Below are 25,543 nucleotides of genomic sequence, written 5' to 3' on the forward strand. Positions count from 1 at the left end.
ACGGAAGATGATTGCAAAGTATACCTACTATAGTTATATCACAAGAAACAGGAAATTAGAAACAATGCGGACCAAGCCGCGTGTATCAACTAGTCAACAATTAAGACTTGGACACGAGACATTATGTAATATGGTTTTTATGTTTACGCTTTACATCATAAGCTTTCAGATGAAATATAAAAATAAATTGGTAATATGAAAACATTAAAACATTGGCCGTTATCATTCAAACTGGTCTATGACATAAAATGTGCTTTTCTATCTTGCCAACATTATTGTCGTACTTACATAACTGTTGTATATACCTGCCAGTCCTTGACATACCTATCTAAGAACTTCGCGGTATGTTTTACGTTTGTTTATATTTTTTTTTTCTTGTTTTTGTTTAATCGTTTCCCCTGTTAACTAGGCAATAAAACTTTATCTATCTATGTATCTTTGTACTCGTCAGTGACTTACTGGCCTTTTTATTGGACATATTTGTAACTCCTCGTAGTCGTCAACGTTAAATAATGTTAAGTGGCCGTGCTATTTTTACATTTATTGTTGCAAACAGGCGAACAGCACACGGATGTCACCCGCATTGCGAACACTGCAATCTTATAAAACGTATACGCTGGAGTCCGTGGTATCGTCGCCATCCTTGCATCCCCGGGCAACGGCTGTACCGCTCTATAAATACACAGCAGGTGTGGTGAGCGCGGGGTGCGGGGCGCGCGCGGCGGGGGCATCCGCCTCTGCAGCGCTCCAAACCGCTCACAGCGGCCAACGGACCTTAGCGACGCCATATCGATTGCCAAGGCTCCCCCTGGCGCGCCGTCGCTCATTGTGCTCGGGCTGGGATGCCTTCTCCGGCCGTTTCCTGCCGCTGACTTGTCAAGTTGTCTGTTGACGCCCCGTCCCGTTCCCCTCGCCCCTCGCGCGCCCGGTGCCGGTCTCACCAGGACGTCCGCCAGCTGCTTCGAGTTTAAACTGCGAGTGCTTTAGGCAACGCGCACTCGATTTTAAGTATTGCCATCCACTTGCTTGCGTAACTACCAAGAAAAATAACCTTTATGGATAAACTTGGATAAACTTCGAGTGTTTTAGCAACGCGCACTCTAAGTACATTTTTAGTTTTTCCAATCAGTTGCTTGAGTATACCTGCCCTAAGCCCTAACCTAACCTAACCTAACCTTTGTGAATAAACTACTGAAACTACTTTAGTACAATGTTAATATTCCGTTATTAACCTATACAAAATCATAACCAATGTAAGAACAATATTATTTCAATTTGTGACTTACGTGCTTTTATATTATTACGCGTATCAAGGTCACCGAGTATTTACTATTACTACGAGTATTTAGTAAGAGTTAATGCGGGCACCAAATTTGACTATTTAAGGTAAACAGTAATCCTAGTAAACTAATAAAAAAGTTTTAAAGGTTCCTTATTTTGATAATTTATACCTATAAACCTTACAGGAAACTAAAATTCCATCTTTCACTGCATCATATTATTTTATCACATAGATACAATGATACATTTAAAGCTATACTACGTATCCATAGATAATTATAGAAGAAGAAGTAATACGTAATTGCACGAAAATAAAAAAATACCAACGACTTCAATAGAAAATACAAACAAAAATAATTGTAGTTCTAGTAGTTGCCATTTCTGAATACCAAGCTTTTACTTTTGACTTCAAATACATTATTTATCTTTTTGTTACTTAATTAGAACCGCCCTGGCCATACACACTAATTAAATAAACTGACTGTATTAAATCAACTCTACATAAAATATTGGCTGTATAATGTTAAGAAAAAAATTATAAACTTTCACAAAAGTTCAGGATATGACTTATAAGTTAAGCAAATAGCTAACATACTATATGTTCTGGTCAATATAAAAACTATAAAGAAAGAACATTTTATTTTAAGGTAATTTTTTTCTTTTTTTTATTAAAACCTCAAAATGCCGTTCTTCTTCTTCTTTTGATTTATGGCTTTCCGTAGTGCCAAAACAGCACAATGTACCAAAATGCCGTTGTATCTAGGGATTTGAATATGACATTTACAACGACAGAACTACACTCACTTTAACTCTAGAGTTACACATGATAATAGCATTGGAAGTTGCGAAAACAAATAAACGACGCGATACTTTTGCGCGGCGCTGATCTACAATAATTAAAAGTTTTCCCAACATTCTAAAGTTTTGATTTATGAACGTCAAATGACCGGACTCGATTAATATTATATAAATATATAAATTATATTTTTATATTTTATATAAAATATTAAATAATATATATAATAATAATATATATATATATTAATATATATTTTATATATATTATTTATATGTTTATATTTTTTTATATAAATCGATCGCTCACTGTTGCAAAAAAAAATTGCAACGTCGTATAATCAAATCGAGTCCGGTCATTTGACGAACGCATTAATTAAATAGAAACAATATTTAAATTAGTTTAATATTTTTATTTAGTAGGCAATGCTTTTGTGCACGTATGAAGTGCACGTTTCCGCTTTTATATCTACTTTAAACTATAATAACTTTCCTATGTAGAAAAGTGATTATAGATAGCTTTAGGGATTTTTTATGGTTTAACTTCAAGAGCCTTCTTTCCAAATGACGTTGAAATGCATGGGAGTATATAAATACTTTTAAATTTAATTAAAAAAGACAGAAAAGTTAAGGAGCGACGACATAAGTGAAAACTCAAAACATTGTGATACCTGTGTTTTTTATGTCATTTATTTTTCTTTAATAATTAGATCCTATTAGTACGACGGAGCAACAAGACTGGATCCTATGTATTATGCGACGGTGTGATTTAAAATTTTTTTGCTATTGATATTTACACGAGGTAAATATTTTTTTCACGCCACTGCTTTTATTTATGTAATTTATTTTTCTACTTGAAACAATTACATACTATAAGTGTAAAGTATATTAAGATGATACTCACTATTTTTCTTACCAGTGATTTTACAAATAATCAATTCAAATATAATCTAGCAATAAAAATACATTTAAAACAATCCACGGTATACACAAAATAAACTTTTCAAGTCGTCAATATAACTAATATTACTTTCTGCTACTCGTATGACAGAATGTTGGTGACGCCAAATCGTTCTCCATCCCATAATGTAACACAACATAATACAGTCGAGTATATACAATATATTAAGTATATCCGTATACATATACACAGGCCGCTATATTTACAAGTTACGCATCCCTAGCCTGGCGCAATACGTCACGAACATGTCGAGTTCATCGGTGACTCTATATATAATATATATAATTTCTTTTTTCTACGCACGGTTGGGAACAACTACGGACAGGGTTGAAGGCAAATTAAAATTTTATTGCATTAGTTTTAAACATCCAGTTCGTAATTATCAATATAATTATGCTAAGTGATGCGGTCAAAGAGAGACACTTGCATAGGTGTTTACGTACACTGAACACTCTTTCTTACAATATACAAAGGTTGTAAGACATACTTAGTGAAACAGATCTCAGTAGGCAGTTATTAGTAAATGTCATCGGAATCTCTTGGATTGTACAAGCGTGCCCTCGTCATTTTTTTTTATAAACATTCGATACCATTTTACGAAATATTGAAATGACAGCAGTAAAATAGGCTCGTCTAGACTTATATTTATTCACAAACTAACAATGATCTTACAAAAAATTTAATACAAAATATATAAAACAGTTCTTCGGGCCACAATAGTCGACCAGGATGACCTCGCTGTGACGTTATAAGTCCCGGGTTCAATTCCCGGCAGAGTATATTTTAGAATTTATAATTTTCCCTGATCTCATCAGGTGGGAGACCGCATTGGCCAGCTACCATTATAGCACCAAAGACGTGCCACAAAGATTAAGCTATCCGGTACGATAACGCATAGAAACCGATTAGGTGAATATAGGATTATGTTTAACTGGCATAGCCCTAACAGGTTAGCGCGCTACCATCTTAGACTCTGAGAACACGTTAAATCGTCGGGACTTTATCAAAAACCAATGATAATCATCTTTAAAGCACGCTAACCTGCATTGGAACATGGCATGGTGGGTCTATGTTTGAGTGCCCTCTCTCCACGCATAGAGTTTATAGTCCTACAAATAAATCATAAGCCTTTTGAAGATCGTTCATTTCGTAACCAATAACATGCAATATCATACAAAGTCTATAACAGTCCACTGCTGTACTAGGCCCCTTCCAAGATGACGGTTTACCCATTATCGCCATGCTTGGCAGACGGTTTGCCGATCGCAGTAAATTACAGTAGAAGCTTAGGAGCGTTGCTGATCTTCTCTGTTATATTTCCTTACTCGCTTCAGACACGCGCGGGAAGTGGAGGGGCGAGAACTGTGTATTGTGATCTGCCGTCAGCGCTTGTGCATGACACCGAGGACAAATGCGCGAGCGACTGCTAGTTTAGAATTAGATAGGAGCGATAATTTCTTTATCCTTTAGCATTTTTACGTTTATTAGCTAGTAGCTAGTATAAATGTATTTCTACTTCAAACAATTGCTAAAACTTTTTGCATACTTTTTGCATGTGACGATGATAGTTATCGGATCAAGTAAAAGGTGTCATCATCATCCGCAGTCTAATAATTTTGTTCAGTAGTTTCACGTGATGCCCGGACAGACGTACAGACAGACAGACAGACAGACAAAAATTAAATAAAAATCTGTTTTGGACTCAGTATCGATTATAAAGCATCCCCCGGTCAAAATTTTCAAAATATATTAAATGTACAGAAATCTTCCAGTTTCAGTTTTATTATAAGTATAGATTATTATTTATTATTATAATTTTAGGGCCGACCCAGGATTCGAACCCAGGATCGTAATACGTAGTAAAACATGCTAATCATATAGACCAACGAGGTAGTCAAGAGGTAGTTAAGGTGTAACATAAAATACACCTTTAACTTAAAAATTGAAACGAATATCATTGATAAAAATTAAAAATATATATTATTATTATTATTTATTATTATAATTTTTTGGACCGACCTGGGATTCGAACCCAGGCCCGTAATCCGTAGGGAACCATGCTAAGCATATAGACCAACGAGGTAGTCAAGAGGTAGTTAAAGGTGTAACATAAAATACACCTTTAACTTAAAAATTGAAACGAATATCATTGATAAAAATTAAAAATATATATTATTATTATTATTTATTATTATAATTTTTTGGGCCGACCTGGGATTCGAACCCAGGACCGTAATCCGTAGGGAACCATGCTAAGCATATAGACCAACGAGGTAGTCAAGAGGTAGTTAAAACTGTAACATAAAATAGAACTTTAACTTAGATACCCAAAACGAATATCATTGATAAATATTAAAAATTATAATTTATTTCAAACAAAGTGTTTTTGGTAACGCCTTGTAGCCAATCGAAAACTGATTGAAGTATCCTTAGACTGTTTTTTGTCCGATTGCTGGGCGCACCCATCACCCTGTTCCAATGCGCGTTAGCGGGCTTTAACTATTGCACTGGGAATCGAACCGAAGAACTCCTGATCCGTGGTCAACAAGCTAACAAGTAACCCAATAAGCAGTAATGCCTTGAAATAATGGAAAGTTATAAATTAATTGCCGTTATTGTAATGTTTGTTCCCGCAAACTACTTATTCAGTTTTCGTTACATAAACCCAATCCGAAAATTTTGCTCAGTTTTATCGTAATCGGCTTAGCAGAACGAGACGGTCGGCACTGATGGTATTTTAATGGTCAAAAATTATACGGGGGTTTTGATAAGTAAACTGTTACTTAGGTGAGCAGAACCTGACTATTTGTTTTTAATAATAAAATTAATGCAGCCCCTTACTTTTTACCTTAAATTTAAAACTTTTGGTACCTATAAAAAGACATCAACGCTACTAAAAGAAATAGGAGTTCCGATTAACTTCTTAAATTACTGTTTATTAGGTTTTAGGGTGATTTATTTTACGTTGCAATAATAAAGGTCAACAACCGAAAGCCGTAGAGTACCTCCTTAACATGTTAAAATATGGATGGTTCAAAAGTAGGTACGTAGGTAGGTAGTATAGGTAAATATTGTAAAACAATGTGATATCAGCTGATTGATGCGCAACACATGGGTACAGTAAAGTTGAATAGCACAGTTATGTAGATAAGTTAAAGGTAGGTACCTCGACAAATATGAGCTATAAAGTCGAGTTAGGTAGGCATCTGTAGCGTGCACTTAAATCATCATAAGCAGCAAATGCTTCAAGCAATTACGGTTGCGGTTCCAACGTATTTATACGTAGGTAATACGTTGATGTTATCAGCGAGGAATGCCTCTGCGGAGGTCGCCTGCTGCGTCGGCTCCCCTAACCGCGCCCGTTGTCGAGGAGGACGAAAAACATGGGAGCATCACGTCGGTCGACGGTCGGCAGACCCTCCGCGCCCGTCCCGCGGCCCACGCGCCCTCGCCGGTCGCCAGCCGCCACCGGCGCTTGCCGGTCGCCTCGCCTGCCAGCCGGCCGCCTGACGCCTCATTCTGCCGGCGACGTTCTCGCGCTCCGCACACGCGACCGCTGTTGCGCCGCGCTCCTCGCCGGTGCACGACACCGCGTCCGCCTGCCCCCGGCCCCCGCGCCCCGCGCTCGCACCACCCTCCGCCGAACCGCGGCGGAACGCGGACCCTCGTCTCGGAACGCTTAACCGACATCGAGCATTGTTTTGTTGCAGCGGAGTAGGCATGCTACAACAGATGTCCTCGCCGCAGAGCGCGCAACTCGGCGAGGTCGCGACTCTCGTGCGCCCCCTCGAAGGCCGCCTGTTCGGCGACGCATCTTCGGAGGCCTCTTCGGACGCCGCGGAAGATTTCGAATTGCCGCAGTGCAAGATAAAGAGAAATTACAACTGCACGAAGTGCACGTTTTACACGCAAAACCCGCGCGCTTATCTCGTGCACACGCGTGACGTGCACTTTGAAAGACTTAAGATTTATGACTGCCCGCATTGTATTTATGCTTCGCGACATCAACAGAAACTTACGAGACACGTAAAGATGGTCCACGAGTCTTTCTCCGCTAAAGAGATGGCTACGCCACAACCTGCTAATTTGGAAACCTTGGAGCCTACAGAGAGAATGGAAGAGTTGCTCGAAGAAGTGGAGGAGTGCGACGACATGCAGATAGATGTCGAGGACTGCAATGAAGAAGCACTCGAGCGCACGTTTGAAACGGAATCTGCGGGCGCAAACGACGCAGCAGCGGACCAGTCGACCACGGAGAGAAGCAATTTCTTTCCCTGCAGCAAATGCAACTACGTCACCCACATACGGGCGAGATATACGAAACACGTCAAATACCACTCAATGCCGATGATAAAGTGCACTATGTGCGACTTTCGCACGCCTTACAAATGGAACTTGGATCGACATATGAAAAATCACGGAGGTAACGGAAGTTTTCACTGCTCCATGTGCAACTTCACGGCGGACATACGTCAGAGTTTGACAGTGCACGAAATGAATCACCACACGCCGCCCGTTGGCATGACCGGTACCAACAGACGTCGCAACCGGGTGGGCGCAAGTGACTTGCCCGCCGGTATCGACATGATGGACGCCAGTGCTCTCATCTTGAAAGAAGAGGAAGGGAGTGGAGACTCGCAGTCTTCGCACTCTGCATCGGTGAGTTTCGCTGTAAGTGCGAGAGGCCGCGCCCGGGGGCCGCAGTGGTCGGTGACGTCACAGCTCTTATCACTCCGGCTTTACCGAACGACTACACTGCACTCTACTCGGCCCCTCGCACCGCGCACGTTCTTGCATCATCTCACTATATCTACCTACCTATGCATGTTGTACCTACCTACCTACGCGTATCGCTAGCATTACGTGCATGATTATCAGTGTCCCCACAAACAGCGTTGGCAAACGCTAATAATCAAGTGGTAGGAAGTTTCTTATTATAGCCAGAATCCTACTTGTCAGCTTAACACTTGTTTTATACAACACTTATATTTTAGCAAAACCAATATAGGCTCTATTTGCACACGATTCAGAGCGTTTGTGCACAACCTCACAAATTCTGAAATTGAGAAAACAACGCTATAAAAATTTTAAAATAGCATACCTATACACCTAACTACTATTTGTAAAGTAAACTAAATTCGAGTTCCTGACACTCACTTCTTATCATAAAATTCATGGCTGAAATAATAGTAGTGTTATTTGTATACAAACGCTTGTGCACTACCTACGTCCTGTCAGAATCGGCCCGTTTGTACTACAACAACAACCGTTTTTTCTCTGTTTACGGACATTGATTACTCTTACCTTAAATACTTAATTATCTTTTTTAGTTTTGGTTCACAAAAATAAAATGATAAGCCTGCACAGTTTGCATTAGATAACAATGTGAAAACAATTGACCCTTTAGACGCGGTGGTATAAGAATACTTCCATCATAAGATAAAGGTTCCGGATTCATTCCCTCGTTTTTGTGGCTTTTTAAAGTTGGTTTCGATTTTAGGTTTCGGTTGCACATGTACAAAAACTCTTGTTAGTAGATATATATATGAATAAAAAAAGTTGAGATGTTGTGAGCATACGCATTGTCAGCTCTACTAATTATAGTTCACTAAGCATCAATAAACTATAATGTTTATGATGTGGGGATTTGGCAAAATATCCTTGGCTGCACCTTATTCAGAGATAGCCAAAATGCTATTAGATTTTAAGTTAAGGTAAGAGCATTGGGGCTGACACTCTTATTGTTAAGACAAATCCGGAAATAAAAAATAAACTATGTAAAAAATCACTTGCCATGTAAACATTTTATTTTACTATTTGAATTATCCATAGAAATTGATGCCATGGCAACAAGCTGAGCATTTTAGTTTGCTCGTTCGTTTCACTTTCGCTGAGTTTAGTATCTTGCCTAAAGTGAAGGAGGCTTTTCTTTGATAACATGGGTAGTAAGTAAACAAAGCCCTTTTCTAGCATAATTACCTACAGCACTTACACGAAAACGACATAGAAAAAAAAATACCTACTTTTTAAAAAATACTACCACACTTCTTTCTTTTAAGTTGCACGGGCAATTTCGCCCTATTTTAATTACTTAGAAACTTTGATCTACAACACGAAACCTTTACAATTTGATCCAGGTGGGTATGTTTTTGACATTGATTTTTTCGCCTATTATCTGTCTGTTATAATAATGACACTGGCCCACTTCCCGCATTAAATGTTGAATATAGGTATTATCTGTAAACCTATCCAGATTTTTTTAGGGGTACTTGTAAATCTCCTAAAAAATCTGGTTAAAGGTAATGAAGTCGGGCACATAAATAACGAAAAACGGAAATAAATATGGAAATTATTTTTTATTATACTTTATAACTTTTGAAAATGAATTACATTTTGTTAAGCGAAAATGTTTCTTGTTTAAGCCTATTCTGAAAAATAAATAATCGGCAATTTCTTAACTATTACTAGATACTTGAGTATCTAAAAAAATTATTGAATTAAATAACAAAATTCCTATAAACAAATAGACTTGCAAATTATTCAAGACGACGCTGAAATCGCTGCACATCGCACAAAACACATCGATTTAAGAACCTTTTGGGAATGCGTTTATAAAAAATTGGTGAGACACAAATTGTGGCTATTGCGGAGCGTTGCGATGCGCAATGATTTTTCGCTTAGCGAAATAGAGTATCGTGGGGTATGGAAGGGTTTATTTAATAAAGTGTAATTTAAAACCTGTTACTCGAGCGCTGTTGTGGACATCCGGAAGGCACCTACTTTGTAACACTGCTTAGCAACGAAACAATCCGTGACGGTAAACCCAGTTCCTCATATTTCATCTTCTGTAAATTAAGAGCTTAAGCTGTTTTCATTGATTTTCCAACGGTCTTAATTTAGGGCCCTCTCTCTCTCGCTCCTTTATATATAAGTCCTCACCCCGACCAATGCTTGTATTCGCTAGGAGGCTACGGCCGCGGCTGGTTATCTCTCTACCGTCCGTAGAGTGATGCAATTAAATATCAGTAACATTTCGGATAAGTTACCAACCGGTTGCATTCATACAACGTGAAACTGTCAGAAAAGTAAGGTTATGAAAGTAAACTGAATACATAGCCAGGTTTATGCACTTCTATCTTAGGCGCAAGATATACCAGAACGACTTAGCGCGGATGTAGCCCATGTTTCCATTAAAATATCATTAAAATACACGGAAATTAGACTCATTTTAAATCACATCAAGGAGCGTGACACGGACGTCTGTCGTGCGCGTAAATTTGGCGCAGCTCGTATGTCAAAATGAGTATTATTTCCATGCGAAACCGGCCATGTCCACGTCATTTTGGTGTGGTTTGGGCCTTACATTGCATTGTGATTTAACATAATATCAATAATAAACAAGTGAGTAAATATACAAGATTCGAAGTTCAAAACTCAACAGGAATAAATTATGTTGTACTTAGTAGCCATCTTTGCCTTCTGGAAAAATACCATTTAAAACTTCGATAAGTTATGGGTATATTTTCGCTATCTGATAGATATATCTCAGTAAAAATAACTCTTTGCGTAATTTGGTTTTTCATGAAAATTGTGCAGCTTATCAGTTTACTTTTTGGTGTCTTAAATCTACACTTCCATAAAAGGCGCACCTAGTAAGGGCGACACTACCGTATATCTTAATTTCTGTATACAAAAATATTAAGAGTATATAAATTACATCAAACCATCAACCATTACGACAAATCAAACGAAGACGTTTGATTTGTCGTAATGGTTAATAATTTGCGGCACATTGGAGTTGCTTTTTAACTTGATAAAGCTCGTTTTATTAAATCTGAACTTATTGCACTAAAAAAGTCAAAGGTAGCAGGTACGATACAACTGTCTAGTTTTATTTAAGTATAATTTAAAAGAAAATAATACGAAATACATACTTAAATTGTTTTATTTTCTTAATTTCAGGAAATGGGACTTCAATATATGGATAAAGAAGTAATAAGCTGTAACAGCGACTCTAACGAGGCCTCAACATCAGAAACTCACAAAAACGAAAACATGCAATTATCAAAGGAATCCGAGAGTGAAATGGCATCAGACGAAGCTAAAAACCAAAAACAATGTAGAAAAGCGCCAAGACCTATTCCGCAACTTATACCATTAAACACTTCAACTCCCACTCAAGCTAAGGCTTTTCCTGTTGAACCACCAGTTAAGAAGTTCAAAGAATCGCCAACACCACAAACAGCAGATACGCAGAAAACGGAAACTTTACCTATAGACATAACTTTAACTCCAGTAAATAATTTATTCGTAAAAGAAACGTCCATCCGGAAAAAGAATGAGTCCTTTTTTGACCGTCTGAAGGAGAGATTACTAACTGAAACCGGTGAAAAGGGTACTCTCGTGTGTAAAAATTGTGGTTTCGAAAGCAAATGTCTATCTGAACATTCTGTTCATGAGAAGAATTGCACAACTCAGGCAAATCGGATACCAGCGAACGCGCTCCATTCCAGTTTGGGGTCAACACGATGTCAACACTGTAGACATCGATGTAAATCCAGTGCAGATTTGTATCTTCATATGCAGACCTGCAAGAAAAAAGACGGTTTATTGGAAAATACTTTAGAAGGAAGTACCAATGACAGCGCTGGAACTGTATTGAATAATCAAGAAAAGGATGCGGGGCCACATCCTATGGAAAACGTTGTTTTCGTTTGGAACAACATAAGTCATAATAGTGCTAAGTTTGAAACTCCACTAGATATAAGTATTAATGACGATTCTACCCTACCAGAACAGCTGCGAGGCTTTGAGCTAGATATTGTTGATGATAATGAAACAATGAATTTATCTCCAAGCCAAGCGGTGGGTAAAAAAGTTTTTAAATGTACGCATTGTTTGTTTTGGGCTGCCACTGCTTCAAGATTTCACGTGCACATAGTTGGACATCTCAACAAGAAACCTTTCGAATGCTCTTTGTGCAAGTACAAATCAAACTGGCGATGGGACATTACGAAACATATTAAATTAAAGTCAGCTCGAGACCCAGAACACGCAGATGCAAAAGTACTCATGACAGATGAGACAGGAAGGCGAAACTACAGTAAATATAATAAGTTCCTAGCTATGCCAGTTATGAACGAAAATGGTGAAAACGAGTTTCATTATATCGACCAAAATACCTCTGCTGATACAGCATTAGACGAGGAGTCATTTAATGACGATGGCACCAATGTACCTATGGAAATTCAACCACTTAATCTACACACTCAGTCAAATGACTATAAGTTCGACATAGATTGTAGACTGCAGGATGCTAAGAAACCTAAAAAGACAATGTGGAAATGTAAAAAATGTAATTACAAGTAAGTAGTACCTTGCCTTTACATCAATATTTTGGTGAGGCTCATAGATAGTCTCACGATTACAACGCACAAAACCGAAGTCCAGATTTTATATGTTTAATTTTTTTTAGGGATTCCTCAAAAGAAGCGTTAATAGAACATGTCCGGGAACATTCCAAACCAAATGAGCCTTCCGATGACGTTAAAGTTGGGAACAATATGAATAAAAAACCAGAAAATGTGCCTGATCCTGCGGATCTTGCCTATCGGTGTGGACATTGTAACCAACTCTCCAATTGGAAACATGTTATACAGGTTGGTCACTTTTAAAATATTTTTCTACAAGTAGTTTGCTCTGAAGCTTTGACGTATATTTAATGATAAAAACTGCAAACCATGGTATCACCAATTCCAATATAATTGCTCATATAGATAAACGAAAAGTACTAAAATATTATTTTAAAATTGTACTTATAGCATAAACACATATTTTTAATACATACTTACTATAGTATAAATTATTTGTTTAGAAAAGAAGTATGCAGAGACAGAAAGCATTTCATCCTCCTGAACAAGAGATTATGAAATAATGTAAAATGTAATTGCTTAGAAATAGATTTCGATTGGACGTCTATTAAAGTGACGCCATTTTGTTTTGTTTATTCTCATTCTGATTCTTTCTCGTCAAGCTTGACGGAGCGTTCCTTAAAATATTTATTTAAATTGAATTTTATTGGTAAAAAAATTCTAAACCTTCTTTCTCTCTTTTTTATCATGCATCAAAATGGAACTATAATTAGACTTACTAGAATGATGACAATTTTTAAAAAATCATTCAACGCGTCTAAATTAAAAAAAAATCTAGTCTAGTCTATTTTTTTGCAGTTTCATTAATAAATAAATAAATGAAATTATAAACTTACCTTTTACACTTTTCAGAGGCATTGCCGATTGAAACACGACGGGGTGATAAAAGTTATAACAACTGTGAAACCTAAAGTAGACGTAACAGCATCAGCAAGTGAATTATGTACTGATGTGTGCACGAAGTGTCCGTTTAAGACGAATGATAAGAACGTACTTGCAGCTCATTTACTACAACATCAACCTTCCGCACAGTCGATATTCAAATGCTACTTTTGCCCTTTTTTCGTCAAGGATGAGCATGAATTAATACAGCATCTAGTTTTACATGGCATTTCGGACCCAGAAGACTATATATCAAAAGCCATGGGATGCAAATCACCTTTACCAGAAGCAGGAACGAATCCGTTAAATCCTTCAAGTACAAAACGACATAGATGTACCGAATGCCCCTATGAAACTAATAGTAAATCTCAATACATGTACCACGAGCAGTTCCATCGACTACCAGCAGATACTCCATATAAATGTCAAGAATGCAATTACAGCGTATCAAAAAGACATTTGCTACATCAACATATGAGAGTTCATGGTATCCTTGCTAAAAAGAGTGAAATGGAGGCAGAATTGGAAGCGATGTCATCAAATTCTAATCAGACTGATGCCAAATCTGAATGTTCTATTAATCTTGACGAGATACCCTTCGTTTGGGTATCAGCCAAAAATGAATTTCACAAAATGTATAAATGCCGTTATTGTTCTTACGTTAATTCTCAAAAATGTAAAATACCCAATCATGAAAAAATTCACTGTATCATATTTGAAAACAGTGACATCACAATTTATAAATGTCTGGAGTGTAAATTTACCTGTGATAATAAAGGAAGATTAGCAGAGCATTCGAAAACACACGGAGAAATATATGGTCGCATTTATTGTCCAGTTGAAATGGACATCCCGGACGAAGAACAGATTACAAAGTTACGTATAGTAATCGACAAAGAGAAACTAAATGCTGTCGAAGAGTTACCAAGAGAGCTAGAGAATCTAGGTGAAATCAAGGAAACCAAAACTTTATATTTTTGTCAAAAATGTCCATCCAGATTTTTTGCCGATAGTGAATTAAAAGTTCATGATAAATTTCATGATTTAACATTTTCAAATAAATGCAAAAGTTGCGAGTTTTCTGTACCTCAAGATGAGGATTTAAATACTCATATATTTGTTCACACTGATGAATACAACACAAAAACAAAAATGCTGAAATTCATACATAAAACTCATTGGGCTTTTAAAGAACCAAAATTACAGCTTGTTCATTGCCCGCTTACATCCGAGATCACATGGATTGTAGCAAATCCCGGAAAAAATTTCGACATCAATGAAAATAGTAACACTAAAAAATCAACAGAAACGAAACATACGCCAAAACAATACTTGTGTAAAGAATGTCCAGCAAAGTTCTTTAAAAGTTCTGCATTAAGTTATCACATGGGATTACATGGCGGCGATGGCGACCATAAATGTAAGAAATGTAGCTATGCAGTTAAAAATATTGGAAACCTGGCAAAACACGAGCTATTGCATGAAAATGAAAATAAATCATCAAGGTGTGATTATGATTCTGGGGACGACATGGATTTCAAAAACATTCCCTTGTCAGGCACAGATTTATTTCAAAGAAAGACTGAGGCTCAAAAAAGAGTTCTTACAGATAAAGATAAGCTTGTTAAACCGAACGATCATTTTCCACCGGTACTCCAAGCTGACCCTCAATTTGGCTATTTAATGCATGGAAATCCAGAGTTCATATATCCTACTTATCTCAAAAACGGACGCCAAAAAGAAAAACGGTATAAATGCCACAAGTGCCCATCAGCATTTGAAAAACGGGAACAATATAAAATACATCTATCATTGCACGGGTCGAAACAAAGATATAAATGTGAACTATGTGACTATTCTGTAAAATATTACGCTAATTATGTTCAACATATGAGAAAGCACCAAATGAACGACGAAGCACAAGCGGAAAGGAAAAAAGAAACTAACGGACCTGGCGGACCCGAGCCTGATATAGCCGCAAAGCCAGATAGCAATGCTGACAATATAAAACTAGCAATTAAAACGATGCCTAAAAGGCCAGTTAAAAGCGATTTTCTACAATTTTCCATAAGTGATCAACAAACGCTTAGGTTGTTGCAACGAAGGCGTTCTCTAAATATTTCATCTGGGAAGGATGCAAACGCGACTGATCCCTCACCTACAAAGGACCGTAAGCAGCATATGTGCTTATTATGTCCGTATATAAACCAGCGCCAAGACGCACTTAGTAATCACTACAGAAGACATGATGAAACCGACTCCCTCAGCAGTGGTAACCACAAATGTAATTATTGCGATTTAGTTGTAATACAATCTCATTTTCTACGCGATCATTTAAAAACGCACTTTAACTACCAAAAGCAACACAATCCAGAATGTTTTGTGGCCAATGAAAACGTAAGATTTACAATAACAAAATTAGATGACAATGAATTGTCAAGAGATCTCAAGTTAGATATCCCAAACAACAAAAAAATATCAAATAAAAAGAAAATATTTGTTAAAATCAAAACAGGAGAACTTTTTGTAGATTAGTAATCAAGTTAATGTTAGACGTAAGATATTAAATACGTACCTATATTACAGTATAAGGTAAAATTAGTGTACATGTAGGAAAAATAATATTATCAGATCCATAGGAGCCAAAAATAAGAACTGTTGATAATCACCAAAGTAAAGCTTGCCATATTAGGTTAGAGATGTTTCGGCTTATGTATATTTGGAACAAAGCTGGGTACAATAGTTTAATCAAAATTATAGGTACCGATAACGTGATCGACTGTGTATCAAAAGTAGAATAGAAAATTAAAAAAATCAAACATTATCTGCCCTCAAATTAAACTTTAATTGCTCCCTTAGTGAGTTAATACTATTTTTTATTACGCTCACGCTTTAGACAAATGTCTAAGAGACAAATACATTATTACAATACTTTTAATAAATGACTTTGAAAATGGTGCCAATTATGTTGTGCACAAATGTATAAACTAAACTAAATTGAAAACGAAGAACAATTGATGGGTCTAAAAATAGTGCCATCCATCTCATTGTGTTATTTGTAAAAAAGGATAGAACTATTTTTACATCCGTCAATTTTTCTTCGTTAAGACACAGCAAAATCGGCAGGAATCATTTTTCATTTCAGATCACATTGTCTGGAATATGAAGATAGCAATAAAAGTTGAATTTTTTAGCAAATTACGTGGATTTTTCCAGTCTGTATATAAAATTATTTTTGAATGGTGTTAAGATTGTAAAGTTGTTAATTCAATAATTATAGATAATCATTTGTCATTTATACCGAAGTGCCTAAGAGCGTCCAAAAAATTGTAAAATGTCATGTCTTAAAAGTAGTCCCATTCTTGTCAACGGGAAACATAGGGTAGAGGACAGCACTGATTTTTAGAGCAGTAATAATTGGCACCTATACTGTGTTAAATTACCTACTAGACTTGAAATAAAAAAACAGTTCCTGTCTCATCTCGCTACTGACCCACTTGAATGGTTTTTCTATGTTTGTACCGATATGTAAAAACTTTAGGTAAAGAGGAGTTGAGACCAGAAATTTGGGTAAAGCCTAAGTAATTATACCTCATCATCATCATCAACACTTAAACGTCCACAGCTGGACATAAGTTTGTAGAGAATACCAAAATTCACGATCCTGGTAATTATACCTACCCACATTTTATTCTTAAATATATTTGACAATTTTTAACAATTTTTATCATGGGATCTGTCAAAAAACTTAACTGAGTAGGAATTATTTTTCTTTATTTTAATGATTGTTATATGTTTTCAATTTTTCGCTACCAAATCGTAAAAAAAAATCCATACACAAAGTTTATGAAGCGCATTTATTTCCAATATCATTGATTAATATTGTACAATATTGCAATAAATCAGGCTTATTTACTTATAAGTAGAGAAAAGACACAAGTGATTATAAATATTTTTACTTATACTATTTTTATTCGATTACTTGGTATTAAATACATATAGGGTTGCTGATTTTCGTAATAAAAAACATTGCAGCGTATTGGATAGAAGCAGGCGTTTCTTTGCGGAAATCCACGATATATTATGAAAATTAAGCTTAATTTGCTATACTCCGCGAATAGCAGGAAAATCGTTATGGTGTATGTAATTTATAATTTCTTCAATCCTTATACTCCACACCAAACAGATCTTCGGCAAATATAAGCTTTTAATTTTCATAACACATTGCATCGTATTATTACTAGACATAGGGGCGCATTTTCATTGGACATCGCTTGCTTTTTCTCGACTTTCTGTAGGCACCTTGTGAAATGATCTGTACCCTATTCATAACCTTTCTGGCAGTTGATTACCAACACCAACCGGTTATTTCCATACAAAATTTACCATGCATATGCAACTTTTGCTGTCAATTTATCTATTTTGTATGAAGACAACTGCTTTCCAACTTGTTAGAAAAGTGAAACTAGTCATTATAAAAAGGCTTACAACCAATGAAATTCAGCAGTCAATCATATTAATGTAGTTGGAAATCTATCGCATCCCAAATACGTCAACAAATGAAGAGAGCTCCCCAAATAGTATGCTTTTTAGAAATCTAGCATACACCGGAAGTTTTTCTTACTAGCTAATGTAAATGCGCCCTAGAGTTGGCCCCATACTTTCACATCATCTGGGGGGTTATTTCCATCAGTAAAGTAGTATTACTTTGATTTATTTCTGAATTATAATCCTTATGATATAATGATGTGTCATATAAACCGTAATTTTAAAATAATACTACTTTATACTTATAATTATTATTACATTAAATTGGATAATTTTTCATTTATACCAAAGTGTAATTTCCGATTTTATCTAAATACAGTTGTGTAGGGTCTACTTTAAAATAGCTACTTTGGCCTACAAGTGTTTAATAAATTGTGGTAGTGCCACATTTTGAGTCTACAAATCTATTCCATTAAGAATACTGGTGATATAAATGTTATTAATAATTATTATGCATAAATATTTTAAGGTTGCCATTTCATTGAAAGCACATATTATATTGGCACTAATTTCATAAAAGAATTAATTTACTAATGTCATTATTTGTATTCTATGTCTATGCTCATAGGCATTAAGAAAAAAAGTATAATTATTAATAACCTTTCAAATGTTGATAAGAGAAATAGTATTTTAAACAGATAGTTTAATTATATTTAAGTACTACTGTATAGTTCCCTAAAGGGCTCATTCTTGTTGTTGTGCATAAACAAAAATCAATAAACATAATAATAAATAAATTTTGTATCTTTGACCCATCCACTAAAGTTTCCAAGGTATAAAATAAAATATGTTTACAACTTAAAGCATGTTAATTTATTTTATTAAAATTTAAACTAAGATTTCCTTAGCTACTAACATGATATCACTGTCAATCAGCAGTAAGGTCAATGCAAATGAAATGGGAACTAATTCATAGTAAAAGTGAAGAATATTTTATTTGATACACCAGTGTATCATACCATAAAAGATACACTATAAGTCTAAAATATTCAAAAGCAGTCTTAACAAAACTTCCAGCGGTTACCACATTCGTTGCAAAGAACAAACGTGGTCATAGGTTCATCAGAACTTCTGGTCTGAAGTTGGTTGTATGTGCAATTTTTCTTCTTACACTTGCCACATTTGAGCATTTCAGTTTTAGTTCCCTGTACAGTGGCCAACTGAGCATCATCGATAGCTTCTTTGATGAACTTCTCTCGTAATTTCTTCATCTCATCGCTGGCCATCTCTTCTGGGGTCATTTTTGCAAGACGAATAGCAGAGATAACTCCATTCAAGAAATTGGTTCTCAATGTTGGATTCTTAGGGTCTTTGAGGTTTGCTACTCTGGATCGGACTCTGTTTTTGTATCTCATATCAGTGTTTTTGAACTCCATATAGATACACTCCTCCAATTCCTCAGCCAATTCTTCGGGAGTGGCACAAGCGCTAAGAAAATCATTGTCGGTTTTTAGTGCCTGTGTGAGAAGTTCTCTGCATTTAAGCCTCACAGCATCGGTGGTGTTTGATTGAGGTGGGAATGAGGCTTGCAATTTTTTATCCTTCTCCTTCTCATCTTTTCGATCTTTATCTCTGCTGGAATCCTTCTTTGGTTTTGATGAGCTGCCTGAATCCTTGGCAGGTGTACCAGGGGTTGATAAGAACTTTTTCCAATTCTTGATCAAAGTTTTACACAAGGATATGACTTCTTCATCCTTACTTGATTTGCGTAAAGCATTGACTGTCATGCCTATTCTGGTCTTAGTAAGAACATCTAAATTTATGGCCATAGTCTGGAGAGTCTTCAATAGTTCCAAGGCTTCTTCTTGGCCCTAAAATAAAAATAAATTATGAAAGTTTATAGGTTCAGAAGTCACATTTCTTTAGCGGCTTGGAAAACACAACTAACAAAGAGATATTTGCTTGTTAAGTGTGTATTGGTTTCAACGAACAGTTTATATTTCGTTATAACATTGACCGCGCGTATTATTTATTTATTTAGCGTTTTAAAATGTAAGTTTAATAAGCCGCTAAGCCCTCCTACCGTGCCATCGTCCGATGTCATCTTGGTTAGTTTCTTTTGTATTTTCATAACATCCTCTTCGACACTCATTTTCGTTATAAAATACAAAAAACAACTTCCCGCCTTAATTTATCAAACAATTTACGGAAAATATTGATAAATCGACCACCATACAACCCGAGCATAGACTAGAAGTATTGACATTTGACAACGTTTGTGTTTGTTTCTTTTTTTTTAATAACTGTTTGTCCGGCTCTGGCTTCTAGTTTTTGGTGCAAACTCTATGTATCTCCTCAAATATTTGTTTATATTAGCCATACCATTAATACCAAATACAAAAATATTTTAGCATCCAAATACCAAGCTGTGATGTGAAACTCACGCTAAAAAGAAACGTGAACAGCTAGAACTACGGTATAAAAAGACGTATTGGACTCTTATTTATAAGTTCACAATAATTTCTGATGGCAATTATGCATGGTATGTTACAGTTCGGGCCTGTACCAAACGTACAAATGTCAAAATTATATAAAGTATTGAGTGTAATAGTTCAACCTGCACATAGCATGGCCAAGAAATATTTTTACCACTGAGAAAGGACAAAAGGGTAATATTCTCCACGCACTTCCTCCACAGGGACCGTTTTTGCATGAGACAATAAATAAGTACTCCGTATCGCACCAGCAACGGCCACATACACAAGTAAATTTCTCCTCAAAACTCATAAAAAATAAATCATAAGGCCCGAAACGTTCTTATTAAAAAACGTGAACAAAGACAGAGGTTATTTATTGAAATACATCTATGTGTAACGAAATATAACCAGGCGTTTAAGTTAAATGAAATGATATTGTAATAAGCTGCTTAATGAAAGAAATAAAGAAAAAAAAATATTTTTCACTTGTCGTGCTCTTAAACTTGTATCAAATATTATTTTCATATAATAAAGTATTGCTGCGGTTGATAAATATATGATAAGCAAATATAAACTTAAAAATAAATATAACAATATAATAATATATTAATATAAAAAGTTACAATAAACATTACGTATTTGCATATTATTATAACTAAATTATAACGAGTAATCTACTATTACTTTTATTTTCTCAGGATCTAAAATAAGAGAGTATTGCTGAAATACGTAAAAAGCTATTTTATGCATTACGCTATTTACTGTTTAGCACTAGGTTCTCTCTTTTTGTCATGAGGCACAGGTCACCTTATCGTAAGAATTTTTTTTTAGATTTTCTGTTTTGTAGTTTTTTTTAATGATGACAATGGTAACCTGAACCTATGAACCGTCGCTGAACGAAATGAGAGTTAATGACAAAAAAATTAAAACGTGTGGTTGGATTTGCCGTTCATTATAACTCGACGCGTGATCTTTAGTCTGTGCTCAGAAGATGTGCGATTGCGGGAAATCTTTATAATGAAATCTGAGCGGGAAATCATGGACTTAAAGTAAATGTATTTTTAGTAATGTGTGTAGTAGACGTACGTAATTTTCTATACAAATTAAGTTCTTTCTGTAAAAAGTTGTTAGAACACCTACTGATTTTACCATAGCGTTTTCTCAATCAGTGGACATTGCAATCACTAACACCTAATTCGCATATTAAATCAATGTATACATATTATGTATATATTTTATGAATGTGATTTTTGTGGAATCGAAAAAGCGCCATCTGCTGTTACAATTTTGGCAAACAGAATTATAACTAGATGGTGCTCTATCGATTCTATACAAATCGTAGTCAATTTTCACATGATCGAATAGGTAAAAATCTCACACTAGGCACTCAGATGTCGGAATAGTGTATCACCAACGAATTCAGAATAGCATTTTAAGTTCTTTGCGCATTACATCGGATTCCGCTATAACGATTTTTTGGGAAGTTTAAAAAAAACATTTTTTTTTTTAGGTTCCTCTGCCCCGTTTTCTGCCTGTCTGTTATTAAATCTTGAAAGTAACTTTGACACTAAAGTTTATTTATCGGTTTGTTTCTGATTCAGCTGAAATTAGGAAGAGATGCCAATGCAGTATTATAACAACACTGAGCTGATCTGACTGACAATGTAGCCATCAGAAGGTGGCCATCTGTAATGAACGACGCAACTTCATCGAGTTTTGGCTAGTACAATTCATCTTGTTTAGGAGTGCGGTTCTAGGGTCCGATAACTGGATTTATTTACTATTAGGTTGGGGAAAAAGTTTCTTCGCATTTTTTTAAGAAAATTCGAAACATTTTTTAATATACTTTATTTACATTTAACTAGAGTATGTAGGTACCATTTTGTTCGATACCTTTTTGCCATCTTGTAGGTAGGGACATCATCCCATTGCTATAGAAAATTTGGGGCTTCTGATGAAAAAAACAGTGTCAACTGACAAGTAGTTTTGGCAGTCCTCTCGTCATGTTAACCTGACACTGCCTAAAGAATTCTGAAGAGACCTAAACAGGTGGAAATCTGAAGGTGCAAGGTCAGCACCTCCCAGTCAAACTCTCTAAATTATTGCTGAGTGACTAAAGATGTTTTATTAGTGTAATAACAGATTTATATATTGAGCTGACATCATATTTCCTGACAAAACCACATTGTGAACATTTACACTACAAACAGACAATCTTGACGTTGCTTTTAATTATTGGATAGAAGCAGGCTTTATTACTTTGCGGAAATCCATGAAAATTAAACCTAATTTACTATACTCCGCGAAAAGCAGGAGAATCTGTATGGTGTAATTTATAATTTCTTCAATCCTTATACCCCACACCAAACAGATCTTCGGCAATGTACTCTCTACGCACATTTCGCTCCGAAACCAGAGCATCCTCAGGAGATGTTGACTTTATAATGACAACGAATGATGATTCTTAACAATTATTCATTCGCGGATAGCAAATTAGGCTTAATTTTCATGATAAATAAATAATAAATAAATAATTAATTGCTTGCAACACGAGTCAAAGCTGGCAATAAAAATATCGCTTTAGAGGTAAGAGCTTTTTACCATACCATGTGAGGTAGGTAGGTACTTACCTACTATACCTAACTATGAATAAAACATATAGTGTATTTTCTCAATCTCAATAAATTAACTATATCCGTCATATTAATTACTTATTAAATAAGCTACCAACATCACTTCACTCATTCTCTTCTTTTCCATTCTCTGCGACCACAGACTACTACCCCAGATAACATAGATACACTTACCTAGATACGTATCTAGGCTGCATGGGAGCAGCTCTCGGATTTTCCATTAAGAAGGAAGCCTGTGGGCCAACAGTATAATTGTAACGATGTGTGTCTTAGTTTGAGGCGACACTCGTCTCTTTAGTACCCGCATGGATTTCGAACTATTCAACTCGCTTATGTTTAAAGATATTTCTATATGCAAAGCATTTGTTGCACATTAAGTAGTTTCAATTATTATCACCTTTTTTACTAACATTTTCCTCGACCGGGAAAATCCAAACAGCTATAAAAATTAAAAATACTAATTACCATTTATTTCTTGAGATTAAATTTTCCTTAAGGAAGAAATTTATGAATATGGTAATCGCAGTCATCTCCCTACCGTGTACACATTTCATATGTAATGTACGCGTCAAAATTGCCATCTATGGGCCTACTTGAATTAAGATATTTTTGACTTTGACTTTGACTTTGTGACGCTGAGTGCTGCTAAATGAGGTTGAAAGAAGAAGAAATTCATAATCTATGCAGTTCTTCGAAGCAAAAAAATAAATGTTATTCTTGACCATAATATTTCTGACTAGGTAAATAAGTTTACACGATCCAGTAAATTTTTTTCGCTAGTAAAAATGCGATTGTTTTTGTTTTACAACCAGGTGGGCTACATCGCATCGCTTGCGGTACTCCCATAGACTCCACGCCCATGTTATGGCTCTGTCCCGTTAATTTGTAAATTTAGTTTGAGTAAAGCTACTTCCGTCTACCCCTCCTGTCAACGGCGTAGCGCAAGCAATGTAGACGGATAGACCGTTTGCTTTGTTTTCGTTACTTGCTTCATGCATAACAGGCGTAATAAACATCATTAATAATTGCATAATTTGCACCCGATATTGCTAATAGCGCTAAATGACCTACAGCCTGAAGATAACACTGCTTTTAACGATGGTAGTAATCGTTTGTTTGTTTTGTTGTGATCGGTATTTACCCCACCGCGTTCTTAGGGTCTTCCCGTTCTTACTAATAGTCAGAATTTAATGAGTCTACTAATATGACTATATGAACTTGGAATTACGAGAATATTCATGATTGAATAACGAACAATTGGAACTACTTAGTTATTATTTATTAGTAATACCTACCTATTTTTACCCATCAAAAACTTGATCGCAAAAGATATTAAGTAAATGCTACGAAGATAGGTTATCTATTTTAAGTTATTTTATTTCTTTACTTAAATTCAAGAATGCGATCATCGTATTACGAAAACAAAAACGTTGATCGTATTTCGAAAACGAAAACGAAAATGATAACGTTTTTTATACTCAACCATAATTCTGAATAATGCGAACCACATTGAGACTGATGAGTAAAAATGTTTTTCCCTAAACAGGCTGAAAAAATGGCAATAAATGTACTTATCTTAGGAACCTTGACGCAGGAACTTAGACGAAGGTGTTTCTGAATTCAAATTCTAAATTTAAAACTCATTTAATTCAATTAGTTGCACATTATAGGTACTTTTGAAACGTTAAGTCTGTCTGTTTGTTGTTAGTCTACTACCGGATTCGGACAGCAGATTCCTCGGAGGAGAAGCCGGCAAGAAACTCAGCTCTTTTCCGAACCTACAGTAATAATAACAGCTTGCAATTTAACATTCATTTTTTTTTTATCTAGTGAGAGATTAAAGCGGAGCAAGCCTCCAAGGAACCTAAATTGTAAATTTTGTACTTGACTGTTATCTTATTTTATAATACCCAAGCAAAAATGTAAACCTCCTAACGGGGCAGATCATCAGGGTGGAGTTAGTTCAGCTCTAATCGGTTTGTATGAGGCTACTGGAACTCCAAATCGCTCGGCTGTTAAATAGCCCTTTCGTCATAGATGATGCCGGTTACTAAGCAAAGCCTAAATCTCCATTAAAATTAGCCCTGCCGGGCTGTTACAACATTTAAAATGATTATTTTTTAGTTATTAGATGAATTATACAGTCTCTAAAGTTACTTTCTGTCCACAACTATATACTGTACTATACACAGTACAGTATCGATATTACCTACCGAGATACTGAAAAGTATATTGATACTGAATACAGTACAAGATACTATTCAGTATCTCGGTAGGTACTGTATACAGTATCTCCATGGATAGAAAATAACGTTAGGGACTATACAAGTAATCCATCAAATAACTGCCAAACCATCACTTAAAATTTTGTAACCTCAGTTGCCAACCCAAAAGAACTATGTTGGGAAATAAGGTTGCAGAATATACTTATACAAAACAAGAAAACAGCTGATAACTTGATATCAACTACCAGAGTTTCCCTGTTAATTTTATACCTCCACAGAGATACTGAATAGGCGTGCAAACCCAGGACGTCCAATTTAGTGCGTCACATTGCGTTTTTACAGCAGAGGTCTTCGTATGCAGCATCTGATT

General features: G+C 35.8%; 2 protein-coding genes across 3 annotated transcripts in view; one reads left to right on the forward strand and one right to left on the reverse strand.

Annotated features, from left to right (window-relative positions):
* The window catches only part of LOC120635737 (zinc finger protein 91-like), a 55,750-nt gene extending 38,399 nt beyond the window's left edge, over window positions 1–17,351 (forward strand). Inside the window, exons 2-5 of one of the 2 annotated variants that reach the window (XM_039906869.1) lie at window positions 6,748–7,696; window positions 11,000–12,402; window positions 12,513–12,696; window positions 13,321–17,351. In XM_039906869.1, the coding sequence (XP_039762803.1) occupies window positions 6,758–7,696; window positions 11,000–12,402; window positions 12,513–12,696; window positions 13,321–15,885 (5,091 nt within the window). In that variant the 5' untranslated portion in view covers window positions 6,748–6,757 and the 3' untranslated portion in view covers window positions 15,886–17,351. The remainder of the gene's footprint in view (window positions 1–6,747; window positions 7,697–10,999; window positions 12,403–12,512; window positions 12,697–13,320) is intronic. The other variant, XM_039906879.1, reaches the window with a different exon arrangement.
* Window positions 17,352–18,688: 1,337 nt separating this feature from the next.
* LOC120635748 (transcription elongation factor S-II) lies at window positions 18,689–20,094 on the reverse strand. The gene is made up of 2 exons (XM_039906891.1): window positions 19,922–20,094; window positions 18,689–19,709 (listed from the first exon to the last, which is right to left on the reverse strand). The coding sequence occupies exons 1-2, from the start codon at window positions 19,988–19,990 to the stop codon at window positions 18,900–18,902; spliced, it is 879 nt and encodes a 292-aa protein (XP_039762825.1). The 5' UTR covers window positions 19,991–20,094; the 3' UTR covers window positions 18,689–18,899.
* Window positions 20,095–25,543: the final 5,449 nt, after the last annotated feature.

Source organism: Pararge aegeria, chromosome 3 (genome assembly GCF_905163445.1).
Source record: "Pararge aegeria chromosome 3, ilParAegt1.1, whole genome shotgun sequence".
NCBI classification, from domain to species: Eukaryota; Metazoa; Arthropoda; class Insecta; order Lepidoptera; family Nymphalidae; genus Pararge; species Pararge aegeria.